Consider the following 19,992-nt stretch of genomic DNA (forward strand, 5'->3'; position numbering starts at 1 on the left):
CACATTTAGATTTTATTTTTACCAGCATGTTACTTTCAGCAAATAAATGCTAATTATGCGTTAAAATGTGCAGAAGTGTGGTCTCTGTATAAAATGTAGTAGCTTATTTTCACTTTAATATAACGTCATTTGACTGGAGGTGCCCAAACTTTTGAATCTCAAAAACTTTGCAGAACTTCTGTGAATTCTTATTGCTGTTCTGTCTGTTGCTGTTTTCTGTCTCAGCTGCGCTGGAGGGTCTCTGCTCTGCCTCAGTGATATTCCACTACCCAGGAGGCACGGCGGGAAAGAGCGGCGCACGCAAGCCCAGCATCTCCGCGGCAACAGATACGGGAAAGAGACATCGGCCAGGTCAGTCTGGAGCTGCAGGCTCCGACACCTTCACCAGCTTCGCCTCTCAGATACACCAGGTTTCTCTGTGGCAGGAGGTCCAGCGCTATTGATGTGACTCACATGTCTCTGAGTTGGACTGACTTTCAGAAGACGTTAGGGGTGTGGGAAAAACTCAGTTCTTAGATGCATTGCGATGCGGACGTAAGCGATTCTGAATCGACTCACAAACTCAAAAAAAGATTTTCTAAATATTTAATTTATAGCATAAATGTTGACAGAACATAAAAGGCGGAACTTGGAAGTGGGTAAGTGCAGCGCCCGGACAGTCTGTGGCGGCACATAACAGAAACACGAGAAATCCAACCGGCACCCTCTGCATTAAAGCCAGGTTTGGTCAGGAGTCACAACTCAAATGCTAAGAAGAGACATTTTGTCCTTTCTACAAAAAATCAAACCACCTTGAGAGCCCCAACATTTAATGTCCAGTATAGGCTGAAAAATATAAACAAAAATGCAGACTTAATTTTCTCTGCCTTAAGCTTTAGATCAGCTATACCCGCTTTCCTTCCATCTCCTTCAGGAAACTTTTCCTCAAAACTAGAATAGTTTCTTGTAAAATGTCTCTCAACGTTTGGCTGATTTACAAGGCTGAAGTTGCTTCTTATTCTCCAGCTACTCTTTCAAATTTTCCCATTCCACCTTAAATTCTGACTGAGGTGCAGAATGTAACCGCTGCACCATTTAAGGTTGAATGGGTGAATTCGAAAGAGAAGCGACTGCATCTTCGCAACATTTTAGAAAGAGACAGTCTCTAGTTGCAGATTTAACGTACCAGAAAACCAACTGCGGTGATTATATATGCGAATAAGTCCGTTCGTCTCTAAATGTTCGTCTTAAATCTCTTTTCCTAGCTGCTAGCCAGGCGAGACTTCGTTGCTCTGTGACCTGTAGTCTGCACGGCAGTTCTCAGTCGTTGAGAACCAGGGCAGGATTCAGCGTCCAGTCTCGAAAATATTTTACTGACACAGCGACCACCCGTCCATCCTGCAGTAACTACTAACACCCCCTATTGATTAATGTACAGATTAGACTTTGGATTGATGCAATGATAAGTTGGTGAATGGATGGGTGGATGGAATATGAATGGGTGTTGTGATAAATGAATTGTTGGATGGAACAGTAAATGAAAGGATGGATGGATGGATGGATGGATGGATGAATGGGATAATCGATAGATGGATCAATGGAGTAGTAAATGGAAGGATGGATAGATGAATGGAGTAATGGATGGATGGGTGAAATGAAGTAGTAAGTAGAAAATGAGGATGGATGAATGGAATTATGGATAAATGGATGGAAATTAAAGTAAATGAAAAAATATAGAAATGAACGGATAAATAAATTAGAAAATAGAAGGATGGATGGATGAGTGAATGAATGGATTAATAAACAGAAGTATAAATGGAATGGTAAATGAATGTTTGAATATATGGATTGGAAGTGGAAGAATGAATGGATTAATAAGTTGAAGGATGAATGGAATTGTAGATGAATGGATGGATGGATGAATGAATGGATTAATAAGTTGAAGGATGAATGGACTTGTAGATGAATGGATGGATGAATGGATTAAGTTGAAGGATGAATGGAATAGTAAATTGATGGATGGATTAGACAATAAATGGACTGATCGATGAATGACGAATGAATGGATGAAAATTGTAATTGGATAGGTGTAGGAATAAGTGGAATAAGAAATGGATTGATAGAATAAACAGTTGAATATATAGTTGCTTGGATGAGTGGTTAGTAGAAGAATAACTGGATGGCTGATTGGAAGTATTAGTGCAAGGATAGATGAATGGATGGAATAATAAAGAAGTGGATGGATACATGAACAAATGAAGGCGTAGATGAAAAATGAGGTCCCACTAAACACCAGAAGGAATTTTTAAGATGTCTTAATTGATATTTCAAGTTTCTTTGGGGGAACAGCAAGAAGTTATTAAGTACTAAGAAATTTATTTTAATCATCTACTATATTTATAGTAATTTCTCGAGAAATTAAATGCCTTGAGATTTAATCACCACTTTTTATTTATTTGTTTCCTTTTTACACACAAGATCTTCTGGATATAAATTTCATTTGAACTTAATTTTGGATGTATTTTTGATGTTCTCAGCTTTTACAGGCATTATCGGATCATCTACAGCTCTGTTCATCATTCCGGACACATCTAACATTCCTTCAAATTTACTAATTGTGCTTATAGTTTTATTAAGATGGAATTGGGTTTGCACAGATGGATGTAATACACAATTCGTATAATGAAGACAAAAGGATATAATTATAAAGATATAACAAAATAAGATGAACCTAAAATAAAATACATAAACTAACAGCAATCAAGAACAGAACCAACCCATCCACAGCTTCCTACTAATTTGATCTATGAAGTTATGGAGCTCTATCATACTTGCATCTTTTTCTTATGTGCAGCACAATTTGTTTTATATTCAGTGTAACTAAAGCACACAGTCATTTTACAGTGCAGTCACTCTAAGAAACAGAAAGGTCCATTTTTGTGATCCTAGTGTTCACAGATATATTACACTTAAACACGTTATGGTTCCAATTTTTCATATTTTAAAATAAAACAAATTACTTTAAGTTGCACCGTCTTGAGTCATCAATTTAGAAATATTGGTTTTTAAATCAATTTTATAGAATTCTAAGCAGCACAGAAGTGCTGGTCCTCACAGTCATGTGTGAAAGCTGAGGCCATATTTTGAAGAAAAGATCATGTTTTTCTGCAAAGTTAACTACAGTAATCTACACATGACTGGAATATATGAATTAAATGACATAGAAATCCCAAATGAATATTATAAAATATATTCCTGGTCCCCAGGAGTCGCCTCACTGGTGTTACTGCATAGAATATCTTACTTTAACAAAGAATATCTTACTTTAAAATAAAAAATCACACTGATGTCATCACTCGACTTCCTTTTACCTGTTTTCTGAGGATCTATGAAGAAAAGCTCATGATGAGGCCACTGTATAAACGTATCAGAAATTTTCTCACATGGCTCTTGATTTCATATGAAATGTCACTGGTGTGACCACCTTTATTCTTAGGTAATTGTGAGAAAATGGAAAACAAATCAAATTAAATACTTTTATTGGATATTCCATGGTTGAAAACATGGGTTGATGCTCTGTAGCAGCTGTTTTTGTAAAATGCGTTTTTCATAGAAAGTTTCACTGGTGTTACCTTTCTTAGGTGTAACTCCAGTGAGGATCGGTAACACCAGTGACTCCTGTGGACAGGTAGAAAAGTGGACGTTTCTGTAGAGTGACCCAGTGATGGGATTACTTTTTTCTTGGAACAGAGTAGTGCAACATATTGGATATACATATTTAGTACGCTGGTTGTACACTGGAAAGGTCACTTATTTTGTGCTGATTCATAACCACCTGTAAACAGGAACTGTTTGCGTTCTACATGAGATGAGATTTTTTTTTTTTGTTTAAGAAATACAGAGATTTGTCTTTTTTCTGACTGAAATAACCACAAATGGGCCTGATTGAACGAATATTAAAATGTTCCTAATGCTTCTTTAACCAACTAATGCAGAAATACATGGACTGATGCTGCTAACTATGCTTCCCCTCGACGCTGCATGTGTGCCTTCTCCTGTTTTGCAGTGCTTTTAACAGTGTGTAGTTGATATGCAGGTTTAAAAGACTGGTGACGTGGTAAGTGGGGAAATCAAGCAGTCGTGTTTGTGACTTGTTGGGTGTCATAGTGCCTTTTTAAGAGGGAAGCTGAGTTAAGCTAAAAGCCTGCATGCCTCCAACAAAATGTTGTAACACATGGACTGTTTTAATGTTATTTTTATGCCAGTCTGGCAAACTGAAGTGCTAGTTTAGCCAAAAAAAGTACACTTATACAGCTTTTCCCCTCTTACCTCTGATAGATCGGCCAAGACAAGTTTGATTCTTTGGTTTTGCTCTGGAGCCACGAGGCTAATGCAGCTAGCACATAAACAAAGCTTTTGCTCACTGATTAGCATTGTGCTAACTTGCCTCAGACTGTATTAAATTCCTAAATAATCTCTAATAGACTTGCTTGCCTGGCTTCTGATGCGGTATGACCCACTGTTATCTGTAAAAATTGACGAAAATGTGCTGCCTAGCTAAAAACAGTAGCAACAGCAGCAGTTTAGAAGCCTGGATTTCATCAGTACTTTACTTTAGCACATTGCTAATTGATGGGAGTTGCTGTGGCGGCTTTGCTGATGGCTACAACTTGCAGAGCAGTCACCTCAGATATAAAACAAAATAAAAATGAGTTTCTCTGTAGATTTTTCCCCTTTTTCACCTCCACTTTATGCAACAGACAGCACATCAAGCTGCTAGTATGTCTTATAGCAGATATACAGCACAGCAGCTGGGAGACGCATGGAAACAGACGGCTAACAGCCTCTTCATGGTTACAGCTGATGACTTCGTGATGATTTAGTGACGGAAACCAGGCTAGTCCAGTGGTGAACCGTGACTATTAGAGCTAGCTCTATTATCATTCAGGTTGGGCCTTAAATGCTTCTATAGTAACGTCAGTGTTTACTGGCAGCCTTACAGGGTTCTATTAGTACAGTAGCGCTAAGCTAATGATCGTTCACATGAACCTTTTTTTGACGTGCTGTGTCACGAAAGTGGTCCCACACATCATAAATCAAAACGTAATTGGTTGATTTCTCTGTCAGTTCCTGATTACCTTGGTGCTTAGCCTAATGAGTAAGGCCTTCTGTTCAGCTCCTGAAGTTCTAACCAGTAGGAGAGATCCCTTGCATCCACATAGATTCCACAGAGAAACAAATCCTAATTGGATCATTTTCCATTGGGCTTTTCAAGAATTTAACCCTTTTGTTTCTGACCAAAACTTGTCGATGGAATATGAGTGTTACTATGATATTCACAGAGTATATGAAGCGCAATGATGCTGTTAAATCAATAGGAACTCCAAATCACAGACTTTTGTTTTAGCTCACAGAAATCATTAGTCCTTCTATGAAGGCCTACAAGGCCCTGAGGGTTCTTCACTGCAGTAGCGTAGGCCGTCAACATGTGGATGGCTCTCATTATGTCATGTGAAATTCGTGGATCTGGTTACATTTACTTATTTTATTAGCTTTGTAGCTCCAGAAGCAAACTTGAGGCGCCAATCATGTTTTGGGTGATCGACAGCGTTGGAGATAAATTGGTATAAAATGCTGTACATATGATTTTTGGCTGAACTATCACTTTAAATATCAGCGCTGCTGCAGCATGTGATGATGATGCATTAAAAACCGTACTGAACTGTTTGCTGTTGCTGTTTAGCTTTTCAGCTCTTAATGCTGGACTTTGATCGAAACATGGTTAAAGTTGCTTTAGATCACAACAGCAGCAGCTCATTCTCCAGTAAATACCAACACACTAAACATGGTTGTCAAGAAGAAGAATTTCCTCACAGTCTCACTTGCTTACTAAAGTCAGCCAGCACTGGTACTAGAGTCACTGGGTTTTTTGTCTGGTTCTGAGATCAAGATTTAATATTTTAAAATTTTTTATGTATTAAATATATCCTGATTCTACAGATTCTATGGCTCCAGTTATTTATTTTTTTTTACCTGCACTCATTGGCCCTCAGGGTTCTCCAGGAGAACATTTTCAACACTGTCCGTTGCTTCCACTAGCAAAGTAAACCCTGAGAAATCGCAACTTCTAGTTGAAAAGTTGCAGTGGGGGCATTTGGGGGAAGAAAAGTATAAAGAACCATGCTATTTACTAAAGAACCCTCGAAGATGCTGTATATACATATATGTATCACTGTTGTCGGAACGAAACCTCGTATCTCCATTTTTGACGTTTTTCAGTTTTTGATATAATTTGAAAATGACTCTTGCTCTTTACATTGTGTGTAAATTTCATGATGCATGGGCCAAAAGAAATGACCCAAAATGACTTTGGGGAAAAAAGTCTGGTTCTGTTGACTTACATTAAAAGTAAATCAGGTTTTTTCTTTCTCCTGTAAAGTTCCCATTTTGGAGATATGAGCTGTGTGTGTGTGTGTGTGTGTGTGTGTGTGTGTATGTATATGTATATGTCTGAACAAACGTTCATAGTGCTAATACACTGTTGGAGAAAGTTCCCCGAACAGTGTTTACAGCAGGGCTGTCCGGTTTTATCCACAAAGGTTTGGTGTGGCTGCAAGTTTTCCCATCAAAACAAGCCGGAACTCACCTAATTCCCCTTCTTTAATCAGTTGGATCAGGCTTCAAACTGCTGATCAGGTGATCTCTTGCTTTGCCGGAGTGAAAACCTGACGCCACACCTGCCCGTTGTGGGTAAGGATCAGTGTGTTGGTGTCTGATGGAGAATGTGTGGTGAGCGTGCAGCAGTGCTGAAATGTGCAGTGCAGAACTAACCCAGCTCCAGCAACCTGCAGCTTCAGCCAGAGTCAACCAGGCTGTCTCTCTCTCTGTCTGTGTCTGTGTGTCTGTCTGTGTTCGTGTTCAGGGGCTCAGGAGGTTCTCATTGATCCAGGTACAGTACAGTACTGCCCTGCCTGCTGTAGCTCTAGACTTCGCCGTTACTGCTGCCTGAGCCTGCGCTAGCACTGTGCTCCAACTCCTCTGTGTCTGTCTATGATTTCTGCCTGTTTTTCTCAAATTAATCTGCAGCCCTTTGAATTTTAAGTGATTTGCATTGTAATCGTAACATTTTTGTGACTTTTTTGTTGTTGTTATTTTTAATTATTTTTTTTAAACTTAAAGCCAGTCATTTTCTTCTTTTGATGTTTTGTGATCTGGTTGAAGTGTTTGTTTTTTGTTTTTGTATTTATATGTGAATATCATTTGTTGCATAAATACAATTGTGTGTGTTTTAAGAGTGGGAGATCGGTAGACCAAAGTATCAGTGTTTAATTATTATAAATATTTTAAATATGCATTTAAGCCAGTTGTAAGAGTAACAGATTACAAAGTTATTACTACTACTACTACTACTACTAATACTAATAATAATAATAATAATACCAACAAGAATAAACATTTTTAGCGTTATTTGGCAACTTTTCAAAAAAGTGATTGCTAAATATGTAAACGTAAGGATAAATGTGTTGAATAGCAAAAAATAGCATATAAAAATAGTCTGTAATTAAAATCTTTTGAAATTGAATAGATTTATATGATTTATTTTTTTTGTAATATCTACAGCTGTCCTAAACAGCTGTTCATTTCCTGTAATTCCGCAAAATTAGGTTGTATTTCAGCTGCTGCTCAACACATACAGCAACAGATCCAATAGATGGCAGTGTTGCTTTGTATTGTTTTCACTGTAGCATGTAAGCAGACCCTCAGAACTCTGTTCATATGCAGTTCTGGCCAAAGGTCTTTTCCAGAATTTCTGTATAATTCAATAATTGAGATGTAAACAGTCATTCAGAGCGGTTTGGTGTGAAAGCGTTCATTGTAGACAAACATACAGACTCGGATGTCTTTACAGTGGTGGTGATGGGAACCAGACGTCACAGTGTCTGCAACACAAATATAGACATTTTATTTACTGTCCAAACTGCCAGTGAACCTGCACATTGTCTGAGTTTCATACCTTGATTAAGATGTAGTGGTGGAAAATCTGAAAAAATTGAGGACGATTTTGCTCTACAACACGCCTATACATGGACTTAAAAAATATGTTTTAAGTCAAAATCTTATCAAAGTAATTGTAAAACGGCATTTCGGACATCAGGCCATGTATTGGTTACCATTTCATGTAGTAGCTTTCTGCGAGGGAGCTTTTAGAGGTGGACATCTGGTTACCATCACCACCACTGTGAATAATTATGAGTCTGTAAGTTTCTCTAACGTAAAAATCCAGTGTGGCTGCTTTTGGTGCATAAAACAACACAAACATCATAAACAAACCTCAGGGAAATCTAAACTGTATAATATGGTAGATTTAAAGTGTATTAAGCAGGTATTTAATTGAAGATTATGTGTTGCTTTAATTCTGTGACTTCTCAACTTTTGCATTGTGTGCCATTGTTCACGGTCCTGTTTACAGAGAATGTGCATGACGCTATCGTCCGTCCTTTGTTTTGATTGAGCTGGTTTGTTTTTGTTGATTGAAACTAATTTCACAGCTGTTGGCTAAGAGTCTTTGAAGGAGCATAGACGAGTAACACCTGACATTGATCTGCATCACACATCTTTCACAGTGCATTAGCTTCCACTCTGGTACACACATTAGGGTCTCCATGCGTTTATCCTCTGCTGTAACACACATGGGGGCTTTTAAAATTACCTGATGAGTCAAATCTGTTATGTTAAAGCAGGGGCAAACAAGAAATTGTGCCACTCTTGGGGCTCTCATGTCTGGGATTAGGATACTTTTACATATATTTTTCATTCTATGTCCAAAGGTATCCAAACAGCTGGAATTCAGCTATTTTAGTGTTCAAGTCTACAAATATAGTTTGTATAATCTCCATAGACAAACATTGATCAGTTGAATGGGAAGCTCTGGATCAGCCACACATGAGCCTAAGGTCATTATGCCCAATGCCAACTGTCCACTAGAGGGGTATAAAGCGCCCAGCCTTGAGTTGTGGAGCAGTGGAACTGTGTTCTCTCGAGTGATGGCGCTCCATCCAGTACCTCTGGATTGAGTTGGAGTGGAGCCAGAACTGATCATCCAACATCAGTATCTGACCTCAGTAATACTCAATCAAATCCTCACAGCAGTGTTCCAACATCTAGTGTAAAGCCTTCCCAGAAGTGTAGAGGCTGTTACTGCAGCAGAGGAGGAACAAACTGCCTATTAATACCCTTCAGAAACACCGGATATCTGTAAACCTTTTTGGTTGAAATGTGCTGTATCTATTGAACATGATGGCAGCATGTTTTTTCACCATACCTGTATCCTTCTGCAGGCCTCTGGTTGCTAGGCAACAACTATGGATGCTGTACTCCAAACTGCTGGGATGTTTTTTTGGTGGAATAAATTGCAGATATTGAAATAGAAAATAGTTTCATAGTTTTTCAGAGTAACAAATATTGGTGTATGTTGGGAGTGGCCATTTAACTGTGGTGATGCTGCTTATTAGACTGTTAGGTTTATTATAAATGCTGATTTAGATTGGAAGCAAGTTCTGTTACAGTTTAATACGGCTGTCGTTGATGTGTTATAGGAGCAATGTCAGTGTTACTGCAGCGTGCATGATTTGTAATAACAGGCGTGTTTCTGTTCTCTGGGTTCTGTGCTTGTTTCTCTTGTTTATCTCTGTTGATGTCTTACTCACTCGCTTTCTGTCACGCGTTTATATTCATGAGTGTTCAGGTCTCTCTCTCTCTCTCTCTCTCTCTCTCTCTCTCTCTCTCTCTCTCTCTCTCTCTCTCTCTCTCTCTCTCTCTCTCTCTCTCTCTCTCTCTCTCTCTCTCTCTCTCTCTCTCTCACACACATTTTCTCATCTTCTCTTCCTCTCTGGGCAGGTGCTCTGACCACCAGCGGGATCAGTGCGGACACTAGCAGTGAGATCGGTCGAGCTAAGAACTGCCTGAGTCAGGAGGACATCATTGAGAAGTACAAAGAGGCCATCTCATACTACGGAAAGGTGAACTAGCACAAGTACAACGAGCCCGTCTGTCGTTAAAGTGAGGATTCAGTCCTCAGTGATGTTTTCACATTTTCCCCTTCAATCGAAGTCTGTTAGGCTTGTTTGGGGTCTGGAGTGACATTCATATCCATAAAATGCATGGAAGTATGTTCAAAGCAGTGTTTGCTGCCACTGGATTTTGTTGTACCACATTGCCATACATTCTTAATAATAACGGTTCTTCAAAGTTTGCTTAGTCAAGAAAATGGTTCTAAGTAACGTTCAGACAACCCTTTGTATGATTAAAGGATTCTTTGCATTGTTAAAGAGGTCTTCAGATTGATGGAGAACAGGGAGAACATTCTAGAATGGGGAGAATATTCTTGAATAGTGTGAATAGAGAGAACAGTCTAGAACAGGGAGAATATTAAACCCTGTGGATGGTTCACATTCTAGAACACACATATTGAGGAGAATATACTAAAACAGAGTGAATGAAGGGAATATTCTAGAACAGTGTAAATCAGGAGAACATTGTAGAACTGCATAAATGAGGGAGAATATCCTAGATAGGCATAAATATCTAGAAACTTTGGGGGGGGGGGTGTAAAGCAGTGAGAAAGGGGAGAACATTCTAGAACAGTGTGAATAGAGAGAACAGTCTAGAACGGGGAGAATATTCGAGAATATTCTTAAACCCTGTGGATGGGGAAAAACATTGTGTAACAGTGTGAATGGGGCAAACACTCTAGAACATTGTAAATAGGTAAAACAACCACGAACATTGTGAATGGGTAAAGCATTCAAGAGCAGCATAAATGGGTAAAACATTCCAGAACAGTGTGAATGGGGAAGAGTTCTAGTGTGAGTGAAGAGAATGTTCTAAAACAGAACATTCTGGAACACAGTGAGCAAGGAGAACCATTCTGAAACAGTGGGAATGGAATGTTCAGTGTAGTTGTGAAGAACATTCTAGAACACATGAATGAGGAGAGCATTCAAGAACACGTGAATGGGGAGAGCATTCAAGAACACGTGTGAATGGGGAGAGCATTCAAGAACACGTGAATGGGGAGAGCATTCAAGGACACGTGAATGGGGAGAGCATTCAAGGACACGTGAATGGGGAGAGCATTCAAGGACACGTGAATGGGGAGAGCATTCAAGGACACGTGAATGGGGAGAGCATTCAAGGACACGTGTATGGGGAGAGCATTCAAGGACAAACGTATGGGGAGAGCATTCAAGGACACACGTATGGGGAGAGCATTCAAGGACACACGTATGGGGAGAGCATTCAAGGACACACGTATGGGGAGAGCATTCAAGGACACACGTATGGGGAGAGCATTCAAGGACACACGTATGGGGAGAGCATTCAAGGACACACGTATGGGGAGAGCATTCAAGGACACACGTATGGGGAGAGCATTCAAGGACACACGTATGGGGAGAGCATTCTAGAGCAGTGTGACTAGGGGAGAACTTTCTAGACCAGTCTGGAACTGTGAGAACATTCTGCAGATCCAGACAGGCCCACACAGGTACTGCACACTATCCCAGCGTTTGGGTTTGTTTGGATCCTGGCTGAGAATGTCAGTGTGGCTGTTTTGTGCCTCTCAGCTGTTCTAATAGTGACCACCAGGGGACAGTATGCCCCCACAAAAAACAGCACCATTGGACTGTGACTGCAGCGACCTGCTTTTTTGGTTGTTGCTGATCTTTCAGCTGAGAACAGAACGTTTTGGTTTCAACTAGTGAACAGATGATCTGTAGTCAGTCAGGATACAACACTATCACTGTACTAGACGTTGCTGTATCATATCGGTCACTGTGGTAGCCTTCTGATATGATGGGCTTAAGTCCTGGATCTCTGGGAGGTTCAGTCAGTGAGAAACTGTTTCCAGGGATCTTTGATTTTAATTATTAAGGCTAATTATTATATTCTTAATAATTCATTAAGATGCCTCAACCTTCAGCTGACCTTAAAAGGAGGTGAATGATTTGCTTTCTTTGAGTCAGCATTTCCATTATGACAAAGCAGCAGGTCTTTCCATTACACCGAGATGGAAATCAAATTAATTCTGATGGAGTCTAATGAAGTTTTGTATTAGGGCTGATTGTAGATCAATGTACTTTGTACATGCAATGTAGGTAATGCATTTAAAGTCACTGATTTTCGGGTTATTTAACGACTCAATGTAGACCAACCCTGTGTTTGCATTAATAATTGCATGCTGAAATAAATGAGTTCTAATTAGCTGAGGATTTAGGTTGAAGGAACATGTCTTAGACCAGGGAGAACTTTTGTTGACAGTTTGTAAGCTACATTATCCTGTTTGTTAGACAGAGTTTCTCCTGTAATTTTGCTGTGCTGTCTTACTTATATTGTAATTCTTGGTGTGGTGATTTAAATTGCTTTCAAAAAAGATTAATGACAACATCATTGTAAAATTTGCGAGGTACAAAGAAACTTGAATTGAATTGAAGAGAAGAATAGACAAACTCTCCATTTCTCTCTCTTTATTTCTCTCTCTTTCTCAGTATAAAAACGCTGGGGTGATTGAGTTGGAGGCATGTGTTAAAGCAGTCAGAGTCCTGGCCATTCAGAAGAGAGCCATGGAGGCTTCAGAGTTCCTGCAGAACGCTGTCTACATCAACTTGGGTCAGGTAAAGGCAGAAAAACAGCACCTCAAACACCACATCTGGATTATCTTTCATCAGAATAACTCAGGGAATGCACTTAGGGGTGGGCAGTATGAAGATAGGTCATTGATATTGTGATATATTACACCACAGTATGTTTTTCGGAGTACATGTCCTGTTTGGTCAGTACTTTTAGAGCGCTGGATCTGAATGGAGCATGAAAAGACTGATTTAAACCAATTTCAGAGAGCATGTAAACAACAAGCATGACAAGTTATAGTAACTACATAAACTACATAGTAACAAGTAGCTGGTTGGATATCAGCCAATTAAGACTTTATTTTATTTGCTCACTTTTAAAAAGACGCCACTACCCTTTTGCTTGTGCAAATCCAATCCAGCATGTTTGCAAACTATATACTGTGCATTGTGATAATGGTGATATTATTATTATTATTTTCTTTATTGCCTACCTTTAGATCCCAGGCTGACATCTAAAAATAATTAGCGTGAAACTTTAGATATTACTTTGTGTTTATGTATTAAAGTTTTTATTGTTAAAATACACACATGGTCAGCTAGAGGTGGGCAGTATGACAATATTCTATCAACGCCATGAAATATTTTTCCCATTGTGATCAACAATACATTCTCTGAGCATACTTATTCCTTTTTGATAGGATTTAGTCCAGTGCACTGTGTGAAATTGCTGTGATGCATATTGTGTATCATGAAAATGTCCTTATTGTTATATATTTGTACCTTATTGTCTACTCCTATGGTCCGCTGCAGCTTAGACCTCCATTCTAAGCTTTGTGTACCTTTTTATATGTTACCTTATATCACTTTTTAACTACTTTAATAACATTCTTTTATTTTTAATTATACAACATTGTAATTATTTAAAAAATAAACAGGTTTTGTTGAAGTATTTCATATTTTGATTTGAAAGTAGAAAAAAAGTTTATTGGTGAGCTCCTGCTGGTGTGGGTTCATGGCGGTTTCTTCTCTGTAAATGACACATACAAATGTGACCGAGTTAATAGCTCCCCCTGCTGGACAAACGTCAGCTATCTGAATGAGTGACTTCCAAAGTTCCAAGTCCATTTACTTTACATATTTTTAAAAAGAGGTTGTTTCTGTCATTATAGCAGAGGAACTCTGGAATTCAGCTTCAGATGTCTGTGGTAAACCATCATATTCATAATTTTAACTCATCTTGAACCACTGGGACACTGAAGCTGCACTGAAAATGCTTACAGTTTTCCTCAGATGGTATTGTGCACTCTGGGAAACACCCAGCGTAGACAGTTATTCAACCATAGCCAGCTTATTAATGCCCTGTAAGGTTCCACTGTTTTAACAGTAAAAGGGAAAAAGTATTAAATGTTTTATGTAATATGAAATAGGAAGCTGTTAGACACATGTCCTTTTATGTTCTCAGGTTTTTGTATTTGTAAGTTATTGCTGATATCCGATTACGTTGCCCTATAACCCAGACACTTTTAGCTATTTGAAGTAATGCAGAATCATTTGAAGAGCATGTACAGCCTTCATGCTGTTGAGTGTAATTCCATTGCATGAAAAGGAACACACTTGCTCATTCATTAGCATTTTCATTAGGGCAGATTATTACTGTATGATTTGTCTGTAATCAGAAATGGAGAATAAATAAATATGCTAATTCTCCTGTCATTAAGAAATATCACCAAACATGCAAAGGTAAAACAATTGTTTGTTGAGGGTTAGGCCGAATTAGCGGATGGACCGAGCCCCTCTTGTGCGGAATTAGATTTCATTAACCTCTGAGTCTCATAGTCCATTTCCTGACATTTCTCTAAAAGACGTTCATGTTCATGCCCGCCGTTTGGTGTAAAGGTGCGTGAAATTGCAGGACTGCTCAGTGTGTCAGCAAATAGTAGGTTTCTGACGTATTCCAAAACCAGACAGATGGTGCTAACCTCAGCAGTAGGCCTCTGGTTTGCTTTTGGATTCATGGACAGAGCATCTGACCCAAAATACCCTATATTGCCAAAAGTATTCACTCACCCATCCAAATCATTGATTTCAGGTGTTCCAATCACTTCCATGGCCACAGGTGTATAAAGCCGAGCCCCTAGGCCTGCAGACTGCTTCTACAGACATTAGTGAAAGAATGGGTCGCTCTCAGGAGCTCAGTGAATTCCAGCGTGGTACCGTGATCAGACGCCACCTGTGCATCCAGTCCAGTTGTGAAATTTCCTCACTACTAAATATTCCACAGTCAGCTGTCAGTAGGATTATAACAAAGTGGAAGCGATTGGGAACGACAGCAGCTCAGCCATGAAGTGGTCAGCCATGTAAAATGACAGAGCGGGGTCAGCGGATACTGAGGGGCGTAGTGCACAGAGGTCACCAACTTTCTGCAGAGTCAATCACTACAGACCTCCAAACTTCATGTGGCCTTCAGATCAGCTCAAGAACAGCATAGAGAGCTTCATGGAATGGGTTTCCATGACTGACCCGCACAGAACACCTTTTGGATAAATTAGAGTGGAGACTGTGAGTCAGGCCTTCTCATTCCAACATCAGTGTCTGACCTCAGAGATGTGCTTCTGGAAGAACGGTCAAAAACTCCCATAAACACACTCCTAACCCTTGTGGAAAGCCTTCCCAGAAGAGTTGAAGGTGTTATAGCTGCAAAGGGTGGGCCGACATCATATTAAACCCTATGGATTAAGAATGGGATGTCACTCAAATTCATATGTGTGTGCCAAGGCAGACAAGCGACTACTTTTGGAAATATAGTGTAGCTAGCATAGCTTTTAATTGAAGCCAACAGTGAGTAATTCCTATGTAGTACAGGAGGGCATCACTAGAGACCACAAAATATGATGATATCCTGATACTGGAGCCGACATATGAGTCTGATGTGATATTTAAAGCTGCAACGTGTAAGATGTTTTTTGCTAACATTAAAAGAAGTAGAGTTACCACACCTCAGCATCACTGAATGTGTTTGGGATTATTTGGAAATGCATTTCGAGATAACAGTGAGCTTGATACATGTTCAAAAATATGGATAATAAAATAATAAATGTCAACCATTGGGCCTCATTGCTGTGGTATTTTTATGGACACACTGTATGTAAATGATATAATTTTTTTTTTTAACCCTCCCACCCCTAATTTGTAATGCTGCTGTAGAATGTTCAGCTGAAATATGTCTTGACAAGCACTTCATTAATAAGTGACATTAATTAAATGGTTTATGTGTCTTGTCTCTTCACAGCTGTCTGAAGAGGAGAAGATCCAGCGCTACAGCGTTCTCTCGGAGCTGTACGAGCTGATTGGCTTTCACCGTAAATCTGCATTCTTTAAGCGCGTGGCTGCCATGCAGTGTGTGGCCCCCACCATCCCTGACCCGGGCTGGAAGGCCTGTTATAGACTGCTGCTGGAAACGCTGCCTGGGTACAGCCTTTCCCTCGACCCCAAAGACTTCAGCAAAGGTACTCCCAGACTTACTCATACTCATCTCAAATCCTCGATTACCTCCTGCTTCTGCCGAGGCTCATGATGCTTAACACTAGAGATTAGACAATCCATAGTTTCTTAATGAATACTGTTATTATTGGCCTTCTCAGTGTCACTTCTACAGGCTGCAATATGCAGGCATTGCAATGAAATGCAACGAATCCTTTTACTTTTTTTAGTGCACACTATTGTTGTCCCATTTATTTTCTTCTTCTTCTTCTTTTTTGTTTTTCTTCTGCTGGATATTTTTCCAGATATTGACACAGAAACAACTCAGTCTGATTGTAAGAGGGGTAATTTTCATCATTTGTACAGGTTCTGTGTAGCATCTGTTCATTTGTTGGATTTTTTTCCTATTGTAGTGAATGAAGGAACTATGTGGCCAAAAGTTTGTACACCCTCTTTATGTCACTGTGATAAAAGTGCACCAACGGCCCAGCAACATCCTAGCAACCATCAGCAACTGTGTACCAACACCTTAGCAACCACCTGGGATGTCATAGCAGTCACCTTACAACACCAATTGGCAGCCACATAGTAACCACCCCTTAACCCCCTAACAATCACTTGTCATATCAAAGCTACTGACTATTTACACCCTAGGGACCAGTTGAGATACCATAACAATCATGTAGCAATACCTACGTAGCAACCACTTGGAACAATTTAGCAGCTGCTTAGTAACACCCCAACAAGCACCTAGCAACACCCTAGTAATACTGGGAAACTGCTTAAGCTGCACTGTTTTTTCTTCAGGAAATGCACTTTTCTAGTTTTTATATTGTATTGTGAGCATTATGACCCTCCTTAGATGTTCCGCATGCATGTTATTGAATCAAGGCATTCAGGTGATCCTACAAACATGAATAATTTTAATCAAAAGTAGGCCAGCCTTTACTCATGTTACATCAAAAGCTTACCATCGTGCTCTAGTATATTACAAGTAGCATATCATCACAAAATGAAGCAAAATAATGTCCGTATGATCTTTTGTCCAGACTGCGCTGCAGTTAGTCAAAACCAGTCCATTAGTTGTTGTCAGTGCTCTGCCATGGCGATATGGCTTCTGTTGTTTCATTTTAACGCAGTGTCCACTCTCTGTCCACTCTATTAGACACGCCTACCTCATCAGTCCACCTTGTAGATGTAAAGTCAGAGACGACAGCTCATCTGCTGCTGCACAGGTTGTGTTGGTCATCCTCTAGCCCTTCATCAGTGGTCACAGGACACTGTTGGCTGGATATTTTTGGTTGGTGGACTGAGTCTCACTGAAGTGTTTAAACTCCAGCGGCACTGCTGTGTCTGATCCACTCGTACCAACGCAGCACACACTAACACACCACTACCACGTCAGTGTTACTGCAGTGCTGAGAATGATCCATCACCCAAATAGTACCTGCTCTGTGAGGGTCCATGGGGGTCCTGACCACTGAAGAACAGGGTAAAAGGGGGCTAACAAAGTATCAGAGAAACAGATGGACTACAGTCTGTAACTGTAGAACTACAAAGTGCAGCTATACAGTAAGTGAAGCTGATAAAATAGACAATGAGCATAGAAACAAGGAGGTGGTCAGAATGTTATGCCTAATCAGTGTATATTGCAAAATTAAAATGTGTTTATTATTAAATAGATTACTTGAATGAATAACATCTCTTGGGGATTTTTACAGTAAAAATAAGCTATTTAAAGAGGAATTGAATGAAAAATCAATTTGTAATAAAATAAATTAATATAATTGGACAATATATGGGGTAACATCTAATCGGTTGCTTGCTACTATGCAGTTAATGCAGGTACTGTACACTGGTTGTTGTTGTTGTTTACAGGCTCTTTTTAATTGGCCTAAATGTGTTAAAATTGACATCATAAATGTATAATGAGTTAAATGCGTCATCATGATGATAACCCACACCAGTTGACTGTTCTGTTGAGGTCAAGGTCTGCGCATGCTGTTTAATAGCAACTGACCGTCATATTGAGTGAGGTAGTTCAGTAGATGGTGAATTAAGGAGGCACCAGCCCGTTCGTTTAAGGATAATGTTACCAGTTTAATGGGAACAGAATTGATTTGTTGGTCATTCTGTAAACGTACTGCTTTGGTATCTGTTGCTTCTGCGTCTATAATTAGCGTCCAGTGGATGTGACGGATGAAAACTGCAGCTTTCCCTCTCATGTTTGATGAATATTAACCGACGCTTTTGCTCCCAGGATGACATCATTGTCTTCTCCTCTCCGCTTTGGTTGTTTGTCCAAGACGGCCGGCTGTGATTTACGAGTGCCACTAATTTGTTTACGTGATTTTCAGCGTCTGTTTGTTGTTTATGAAAGGAGCAGCATATCAACGAAGGTAACTGATGGTGGTTTAAACAGTTTGAAGTTCCTAACTGACCTTCCTGCAGATGAGCTTTGGCTCCAGTGGGGAGTAATGAGCCGTTATGGGTGTCATCCTTGTTGCTTTTGGACGCTGCTTGTTTGTGAAGTGCTCTTCTGGAGGGTGCTCTGTTTTTAGGACAGCTCTGCGAGAGCCTTTTTTTTTCTGTTTTCATGAAGTGCAGGTTGACCTGGTGGACTCTCGACTACCTTCATTTGAGCTCTTCTATACAAAATCCTCTCACAAACACGGCTGAATGAGGAATGCAGTTATCCTCAAGGGTATCACGCCTGAGCTCCTCATTTTAGAGTGTGTGAATGTGTGTTTGAGAGTGAGTGGGCGAGTGGTGCGTAAGCTTGTGTGTGCTTTCTGAGTGAGTGTGTTTTATAAAGCCCTTTTCACATTCAGACCTAGTAACATTTACTGTATTTGATTTCTGGTCAAAACTACTATTATGTTATTCACCGAATGGAAAATTCTTGACCAAAACCAACATTTTGTGTTCTTACAGCCGAAAAGAGAGAGATTTTAAAAATGTATTCATTTACTTATTTTTTATTTAATAGAATATTAGCTTTTTTATTTATGCTTTTTTCTGAAGTAGTTCTACTGATGATGCTTCAAAGGCAACAGATATCAGTCTTTAGGTATAGCTTATTCATTTTCAGTTACACAGAAGCTTGAAGTGAATGTAATATCACAATATTTTCAGTGTTGGTGCCTGTTAAGTTAAGTTAAGTTAAGTTATCACTGAAAATATTGTGATATTAAATTCAGTTCAAGCTTCTGTGTAACTGAAAATTAATAATCTATACCTAAAGACTGATATTTGTTGCCTTTGAAGCTTATACTTTTTTGATCCCACAACTGGGGAAATTCCACCTCCGCATTTAACCCATCTGTGAAGTGAAACACCACATACACACTAGTGAACACACACACTAGGCAGTGACCACACTTGCCCGGAGCAGTGGGCAGCCCTATCCACGGCGCCCGGGGAGCAGTTGGGGGTTAGGTGTCTTGCTCAAGGACACCTCAGTCATGGGCTGTCGGCCCTGGGGAACGAACCAGCAACCTTCCGGTCACAGGGCCAGATCCCTAACCTCCAGCCCACAACTGACCAATTTTATTCCTTTATTCCAGCTTCCATTCTTTTCTGGGTTGGGTTGGAGCAAAAGTGTGGAACGTTTTGGGGACCCTAAGCACCGGGTTGGGAAACGCTATTCTATGACATTGTGTAAAGTGCACAATGCACTTTATCACTTTTGTTTTGGTTTTGGTGTACATTACTGGGATTTAACTCTGGCTTTGTTTAACCCCTCCCCCTTTAATAACTGCAAAAATCCTCATAAAAACGCAGCTGTGAAAGGGGCTTAACTATGGTGTATGTGTTTAGTCTGAAGGTGGACTGGACTGCTACCTGCCCGTCTCCTGAGGTCCACTCAGTGTGTGTGCTAAAGCAGCAGGAGCTTCAGTGGAGA

General features: G+C 39.8%; 1 protein-coding gene across 4 annotated transcripts in view; it reads left to right on the forward strand.

The window, feature by feature from the left end:
• trappc9 (trafficking protein particle complex 9) overlaps positions 1-19,992 on the forward strand; it is a 383,326-nt gene that overhangs the window by 10,887 nt on the left and 352,447 nt on the right. For 3 of the 4 annotated variants that reach the window (XM_017715935.2, XM_037542854.1, XM_037542855.1), the window contains 5 exons: positions 226-351; positions 6,902-6,928; positions 9,877-9,998; positions 12,525-12,650; positions 15,898-16,114. In XM_017715935.2, the coding sequence (XP_017571424.1) occupies positions 226-351; positions 6,902-6,928; positions 9,877-9,998; positions 12,525-12,650; positions 15,898-16,114 (618 nt within the window). The remainder of the gene's footprint in view (positions 1-225; positions 352-6,901; positions 6,929-9,876; positions 9,999-12,524; positions 12,651-15,897; positions 16,115-19,992) is intronic. The other variant, XM_017715936.2, reaches the window with a different exon arrangement.

The sequence above is a fragment of the Pygocentrus nattereri genome, chromosome 11 (assembly GCF_015220715.1).
Source record: "Pygocentrus nattereri isolate fPygNat1 chromosome 11, fPygNat1.pri, whole genome shotgun sequence".
Lineage (NCBI taxonomy): Eukaryota > Metazoa > Chordata > Actinopteri > Characiformes > Serrasalmidae > Pygocentrus > Pygocentrus nattereri.